Here is an 8102-nt window from a genome sequence, read left to right on the forward strand (position 1 = left end):
TATTCTTGAAAGTCTTCATGTAACTTGGATAATATGGACACCTTAAAATATAACTTTTTAATGGTGATAATTTATATGTTCCAGACACCTTGCGGTCATAGTTTTTGTTTGAAGTGTTTCCAGAGATGGGTTGTGCAAGGGAATTATACTTGTGCAAAGTGTAACTGCAGCATACCTCCTAAGATGGCAAGTCAACCACGCATCAAGTCTTCACTTGTATCCGTCATCCGAATGGCCAAGATGTCCATATCAAGATCTATGCATGGACCACCGAAATATCATCAGTACGTGCATAACCAAGACCGGCCTGATAAAGCATATACAACAGAGTGGGCAAAAAAGAGCGGAATGGCTAATGCTGCCAATGGATGGATACATGTCACTACTCCACCTGACTATTTTGGACCTATTCTTCCAGAGAGGAAAATGGGTGTTTTGGTTGGAGAGTGATGGGATCTTCGCATGAAGTGTAGGGAATGGGGCATTCATTATCCACATGTATAAGGAATTGCCAGTCAATCCAAATTATGGTGCACAGTCCGTTGTTATTTCTGGGGGTTACGAGGATGATGAGGATCATGGAGAATGGTTCTTACACTGGAAGATTTGTTAGAATATAAGAACACATGTTGTCAATTGTATCTATAAATCCAACATTGTACCACTTATAATTATTAATTTGTGAAACTGTATATGGCTACTAAATATGCTTCTTTCATATTCTTGGGTAGTTGTAATATTATGAGCATAATATCCTACTATTTCTCGAAAGGTTTTACACTTTATAGAAATATAAACAAAGCACTTTGAAATACATGATTGTTTCTTTCAATTTATTGTACAATAAAATTGATAGCTTAAATTTCGATAGATGCTATCTTTAAAAAAAATTATTTATTGCCAGATGATGTTTCATTTTGTACTTTCTTATGTTCTCTTATTGATCAAACACTGATTTTAGAATGTTAGGTTTCTAAATAAAAAGAAAATTTAATTTGAGATGATAATATTATTACTAATGCAATAAAAAAGATATGCTAAAAGTCAAAATGTTGCATAAAATATAAAGAATATAATTCAACTGTGGTCTTACTTTCATATTAATTTATTCAGAGTTGAAATGATAGAATATGAATTTCTAAATTATTTAAAAATCTATGTTAAATAAGGACCAAAAAGTTATCTAAATATGTTTTAAATAAAATATTAGAAAAATATAATAGAATAACAATGAATATCGCACAGTCTATCGGCTGGTGATTACAGTAGTTTCTTGTTCTTTTGTTGTTTGTGGTACGATGGTCAGTAGCTCAGTGCAATTGGCATCACAGGCTCATGAAACGCATTCTTTAGTCTCCACCAAATTTCATAGTCCATGCCAAATTTCCCATCGACTCAATGCAGTCACCCATGGCCCATGTATTTACCATCTGAGTGAAAATTGTCTTCGAACTTATCTCTTCACTCACTCGGTCATTCTCATCTTTCCTTTCTCTTATATCATACGGCTGTAACACAACAAAAATTTGGCGAAAGTTTCACAACTATCATTGAACTGAGAAGAAAGATGTCTTTGTAGCAGCAATTACAAACAGAAACAGTAAAAGTGAAATATAAAATGTGAAATCAAACATAATGACAAAACAAACTCCATCATATCATGATTCACCTTGTGCTAAGAGGTCTAACCTCATCAAACATTAGCAATGTCCCTTAATAAGAGGGTTTATTCAACTAGAAAGAGTTAGCACACAATACTACCAGTGTATTATCCACGTGTCACAGATCACACCACCGGAAGTTCATCAATATTATTCATATATGACGGATCCTTAGATATGATCATATAACTATAGGATCAAGTATAAAGTTGATTTCATCCTTCAATTGTTGCTCGGGATGAGTATATCCGTCCCCGGCCTTGTAAGTAACATAACACACTCTCATTAAATTCAGAAACACGGTGATAAATTGCATCGGAACTGGCGTTGGCCTTAGGCATGCCTCACTCATCTCCTTCCATGTATTGTCAATCATTTCATCTAACTCGGCCACAGCTCTTTCCTTAGAAACCCCATGCTCCTTTATGTAGCAATCAATAGATGTAGCGACATGTGCTCTGTTATGTTCCTCATACAAATACATATATGAACATAGATGAAAAACTCTAAAGCAATTGTCAAATTAGTTAATGGTGTTGATCACTCTTTTTGTATGGTATGATGATGGCATACCTCAAAGCCTGCTATATCATTAATGATGCACCCATTTGCTTCAGCTACAAGAATTACTTTTGGTTTTGTTAGTGCCCACTCGCAGGCTTTAACGGTATCAACATGCCCCATCCCCAGAATACTTGCTACTCCCAGAATCCATACGCCTGATGAAGTTAATGCGTTGGGGAAGTATTCCTTAAATGTTGGCACATAGTTTATCTCACGCCACTTGGCCTCTATATGATAACATATTAAGTTTGCCTTGAACTGATATAGTTGATTCAAAGAAACAAAAAAGAAAGAGTTTTGTCATCATATTAGTACAATGCTGTACAATTGTGGTAAATTGCATTGTGCGCTATCAAAATAGTAGGTAAACTAAAACCATTTTCTGAAGCCGAGATGGTTATATTATAATAACAGCATAAAATCAACTGGTAAAAAGAGTTGGATTGTTAGTCATACCACTTCTTTAAGATAAGAAACATCATAATATCTTCCCATCTTTATAATTTCATCATCAAATTCACGCAAGACATTTAGGCAAGTGATGTAGCACTCTTTTGAATGACCTTGAAGGCCTTCTACACTTTCGAAATCAAACCTGGAAAAAGATCATACATAAATTTCAAATAATTCAATTCTGCAGAGTTTTAATGAGCTGTAGCTTTCATGTGATTCATTTCATAACAAATAAAACACTACATCAATTAAGGGGTGTGTGATTGAGCACATGCTTTACCGCTCGATTGCTTTCGTGTACAGATCCAGTTCATCCATTGTGCCATATGCATTATAGAGGTCATCAGCTATTGATAGGGCGCAAAGTACTTTGGTGAACATGATTCGTCCTACAGCATAGCAGGGTTCATACAATATTGAGACATCCAGGAAATAACCTTCAACTACTCTACTCCTGAACTGAGGTAGTTTTGAGTCGAAGTCCAAATCAGCCCACCACCTGGAATTTGCGAAACAAAAATTAAAATGTATTTAATTTGAGTAAACTAAGATGGATTTCTGATTATGGAAAAAATGGGTGGAACTGGAGGATTATGATTTTTTTCATGATTTTATGGAATATACTTAACGTAATGGACTAATTGGAGGATTAACTAATCCTATAAATCTGATCAGTTGTATCAGATGTGAGATGACTATATATAGCTTCTAAGTTATCAATTTAAATTTTCTATATATAACATATTCCCAAAACACGTTAATAGATAATATTGCACATCTAAAAGATCTTGCAGGTGATTTACCTTTTGACTTGGGACAATTCCTGCTTGTATAACATTTGCACTAGATTGAAATCTAGCTTCGCGAACTTGAGTAGCAAGTCATTTCGAGATGGATCCTCCTCATAGAAAGAGATGAAATGTTTGGCCTCGATTCTTGGAAGGCCCTTGTGGAGGGGCTGCTCTAAGGCATGCATGATTTGCCTACTTAGTAATCCCGACTCCAAGTTACTACTTTTAGCCATTGCATTGAGGTGAGAAGTTGTGAAAGCAAGGGCTTCATCTAAGATGGCTTCTTCAGTTATTCTTAATTGTGCTGCTTCAAACAAGCTCAGTGTACTCATCTGGTCTTTGCTAATAGCTTCATCAAATTTCCCCTCAATTTTGAATTTGCTAAATATATCTAACAAATGGAATTTGTAAATTTCATAAGCTCTTGTGATTAGTATAATGAAAACGAAACATGGACTTCAAAATTTAAAGGGCACATGATTTTAATTATCAACAAAACTCTGATCACAAATTAAACTATGCACAGACTGACAGACTACAAGTACTCAAGTAGAAAAAACAGGTAACAAACTTATAATACAGAAGTTCCCCTAATTAGAAAATTTAAATCAAAGCTTACAAATAAATAAACACCTCGACCAGAAGTAGCAAACACATGCAAAGTTGCAAACAATACTAATATATATTTTACGTGCTATGTATACACTTACCAGAAGTGATGTTATAGCCATGTTGTCTGAAAATCCTAAAGCAAGTAGATGTAGTGAAAAGATCATGATGTTGGTCAGTTTCGAAGCAGTTCTTACACAAATCCACCAGCCTTTCTTCAATATATTCCTGAAAATTGTACGCAACACCTAAGCGTTCAATGGTGTTAATTAATATAAGTTCTTCTGTCATTTTGCCGCTTGCTGCAAACACAAGCATGTTCTTTACTTCACTTTTCAGCGCATCACGTTCTTTGGAATACGCCTCCAATTTTAAAACAGCCATGAACCGTGTAAATAGCAAACAATCATAATATTATATGTGGATGACAAAGAAATTATGGTCACTTATCATTAAATAACAGAATTACTTATCATTGCATAACAGAATTCTAGAAGAAGAGATTGATAACAGAAGTCAATGTGACAAAATAACTTCCAGATGAAAGGTAAGGAGCATATACCCTCAAATAGGAACTGAAAGTTTTTTGGCAGTGTCAGCAACGATCACGTCCAAGACAAATAGAGCATAAAGAGATTAACATGATAGAATTAGAAAATGTATTAAATGGATCAAACAACCCAAAAAACAAAAAAATTAGTTTAGGCATTCTAACAAACATTTTATGGCGTCTCAATTATACTAATCATACATCAGAAATCAAACATGACAAAGTATAAATTTTTTTAAAATGAATTGAATCCAGAACAAAATCCGTAGATGCGTACCATTAATTCTCGCATATGATGTATGTGTCAACGGAAAGTGTGACTGCTTGTGTATGTATATTTTTCCTTGTAATTAGTAGGAAGATTTTATGACTTCCTTTGGATATAGTATTATAAAAATTATATATAACACATCTAGTAGTTTAATTGGATTTGCTGTTCTGTAACTTCTCTCTCATATTTGGTGATTGAATAACGACTTGATGCTTATCTATGGTCAGTAATTTTGGCTTATATCTCTCTACTTTATAAATCCTACTGCCTTTTTTGCTATAAAATGTCCACTTTGTCCCTCTACATTTCTATTAATTTCATTATACGGCCACTGGGACTTTACACATAGCCGCGTGTCTCTTTCTCGACCACATACTCCTCACCAACGCTCTCTTCATCTCATTCTGATTTCAAATTTCAAACCAGCATTCAAACTTCAAATCTGAGCTCACTTCACTTTACTTTCAAATCAGGTTACTGTCGTGCTACTCGGCGCTTAACTCTGCCTTTTGACATCGTCTTTTGACAGAGCAAGTGATGGATTAATTCATCCATTCTCTTCTCTTTTCTCTTTTCCGAATTGATGAAGAACACGCTTTGACTGTAAGTTTATATTTTGCTGCGAAACTGTTTGATGAAATGTCTGAAAGAAAAGGTTAATAACTTCGCACTTTGTAATTATATTTCTTACTTAAATTATTGTTAATGGCTTGATTTTGGGATGTATGTACAAGTTTCTTTTTGTATTTATTGTTTGAATCTAACTTATGATGTCATATATTTGATGTAGACGAAAAAAAAGATGCGGTGTATGGCCAAGTTGTTACTGTCTCTGACTTTGCCTGGGAAGTATTTGACGAAATGTCCAGGAGCAATTGATAATTCGGTCGATTTTTAGGTATTTTTTGACTGTGTTTTAAATAATTTTTTCTACAATGATTAATACTTATTTTTAGGTATTTGTCAATTTTTAGGTATTTTTTGATTTTGTTAATTGTTAGGTATTTTTTGACCGTGTTTTGCGATTTTTTGATGAGAGTAAGGAGTAAAATTGTAATTTTAAGTTTTGCTCGGATATCTTTTGTCATTTGCAGTACCTGACACGTGATATGCTGTTTTGTGTTTTTGATGTAGTTTTGATAGACGAGCAGTTTTGATCTCATTATGTGTTTTAAGTTACTGACTTGCACAAGGATTATAATTCTGATGATAGGATGTCTGAGGTATGTCATAAAATAGTGGAGGCCTTTGAAGGCTGTGCAATTTTCCAGGCGGTTGATCACCGTATTGACAGCAATTGATTTCTGAAATGTATAGTCTTTTCCATGAATTCTTTGCTTTGCCAGTTGAGGAAAAGCTCAAGTATGATACAATCGGTGGTGAGAGAGGTAGCTTTACTGTGTCCACTCATCTTAAGGTACATTTAAGATTAACCACACAATTAATGTAATGTATGATAGGCTTTGATTTGTACACACGTGATGTATATTGTTAGAACCATTTAGATATTACACGTTAAGGTTCTTAATTTAAATCATGTTCTTAGGTTCATAATGCTTCTGAGATCTTATTTTAGTGTTCTTTTTTTCCTTATAGCATTTGGCTTTTATTGTTTTTTCTAGCTTTATTCAGTTTTATGATTTAGAGGTTTGGATAGAATTTAAAAACCAGAATTTGTCTTTGGATAGGCAGAGAACAAGATAAGTACGCGATTAGATCAAACTGGACTATTGTGCTACCAAGACAGTCAAATATATTGTTGCTATCTTATTCTGAAACTGCTGCCCTATGGTTTAGAGGTTTGTATAAAAGAAACTAATAACAGAATGTGATAATTAGAAAAGTGTAATGTGGACATTATGTATGAGCATTTGAGAAAGGCAAATAATTATGGTGTTGACCCTTTTTGACACATTATTATAAATTGATCCTTTTTAACACATCAGAACGCAGGTAGAATTGTAACAAGCATACTTGCACCCAGCAATGAAACTAACTTGACTACTATTTAAATTCCGATAATATGGTAACTTAGACCTCTTTAATCTCTAATGTTCATTCCACCATTAGCTATGTGAGACAGGGATCAAATTGTGACCCGATTTCATTTATCTATCAAATTTTGGGTTTTACCCTTTGTATAGTGTGTGCAGCGTGTAGAGACTATTTCAGGATATCGATAATCTTTTCTGAGATTTTCTACAAGTATGAAATCTGGACAATTCTATATACATGTGTGTTACATTCGTTAACTCATGACTGTTGTGTCAATTATCATTGTACAAGAGAAAGATGGTGGTTGGTGATAGCAGTGGCCAGGGGATTGTCAGAACAATGCGTTACGGATGTAATATAAACAATTTTCTTCCTGAAGAATCATTTAAAAGCTGGGGAAATTATGGCAGGGTGTTAGGAAACACAAAATCGTGGCTTACTGATCGTCTCTTGACGCAATCCAGTGATGAATCTGAGTTACACAAAATGCGTGCTAGGTGCCAGAATGAGATGACGAAGTTGTTAAACTGGTTTGATATGATGTGGTTTGGTTCTGTTTTGGGAGCTGGAGTTTTTTTCCTCACTGGACAAGCTGCTAGGGATTATGTTGGGCCTGCTGTCATAATATCATACCTCATTTCAGGTTTGTCTGCTCTGCTTTCTGTCCTTTGTTATACTGAATTTTCTGTGGACCTTCCTGTTGCTGGAGGCTCATTTTTATTTTTATTTTTTTGTGGTAAATCTGGAGGCTCATTTGTGTATCTAAGAGTAGAGCTTGGTCAAAAGTCTAATATGATTCAAAGGTCTAATTTCTTTTTATCAAACCTTTAACTTTTAAATATGACCAATATATGATGACCATGTTTAGAGAAAATATAATAACTATAAAAAACTTATATCACTTTATAATTTATAATTACTAGTGGATATAATTACTAGTGGATAGTCGGACGTGGTTACATAGTTTCACTAATAACAAACCTCTTTTTCTATTAATTAACTAAATAAATATATATATATATATATATATATATATATATATATATTTATACATCACACATTAATAATATATGGAAAATCTAATAGAATTTATAGCCACTATATTTATTTAAGTAAAAGAAAATTTTAGAATAATAATATATATCGTGACTAATTTTGAATAATTAAGTATCAATCTTATTATATATTTTCAGTATATGATAGTTTTT

At 33.6% G+C, this 8102-nt stretch overlaps 2 protein-coding genes across 4 annotated transcripts; one reads left to right on the forward strand and one right to left on the reverse strand.

Annotated features, from left to right (window-relative positions):
- Positions 1 to 1601: 1601 nt before the first annotated feature.
- Positions 1602 to 4462, reverse strand: LOC108194958 (valerianol synthase TPS8-like). Its single transcript, XM_064082102.1, has 6 exons — positions 4180 to 4462; positions 3482 to 3860; positions 2959 to 3177; positions 2682 to 2820; positions 2235 to 2483; positions 1602 to 2130 (listed from the first exon to the last, which is right to left on the reverse strand). The coding sequence occupies exons 1-6, from the start codon at positions 4460 to 4462 to the stop codon at positions 1843 to 1845; spliced, it is 1557 nt and encodes a 518-aa protein (XP_063938172.1). The 3' UTR covers positions 1602 to 1842.
- Positions 4463 to 5171: 709 nt separating this feature from the next.
- LOC108196289 (cationic amino acid transporter 1-like) lies at positions 5172 to 7750 on the forward strand. Of its 3 annotated transcripts, none has more exons than XR_010285304.1 (5): positions 5172 to 5502; positions 5690 to 5797; positions 6034 to 6122; positions 6246 to 6316; positions 7186 to 7694. XR_010285304.1 is itself a non-coding variant. In XM_064080808.1 (5 exons), exons 3-5 carry the CDS (start codon positions 6114 to 6116, stop codon positions 7723 to 7725), a joined length of 501 nt encoding a protein of 166 aa, XP_063936878.1. In that variant the 5' UTR covers positions 5188 to 5502; positions 5690 to 5797; positions 6034 to 6113; the 3' UTR covers positions 7726 to 7750. The 3 variants fall into 3 exon arrangements, 2 of the variants coding, with proteins under 2 accessions (XP_063936878.1, XP_063936877.1); XM_064080808.1 differs by having other exon boundaries at positions 5188 to 5502; positions 7305 to 7750; XM_064080807.1 differs by having other exon boundaries at positions 5212 to 5502; positions 6113 to 6316; positions 7186 to 7537; positions 7643 to 7740.
- The last annotated feature ends 352 nt before the right edge of the window (positions 7751 to 8102 follow it).

The sequence above is a fragment of the Daucus carota genome, chromosome 7, assembly GCF_001625215.2.
Source record: "Daucus carota subsp. sativus chromosome 7, DH1 v3.0, whole genome shotgun sequence".
Taxonomy (NCBI): Eukaryota; Viridiplantae; Streptophyta; class Magnoliopsida; order Apiales; family Apiaceae; genus Daucus; species Daucus carota.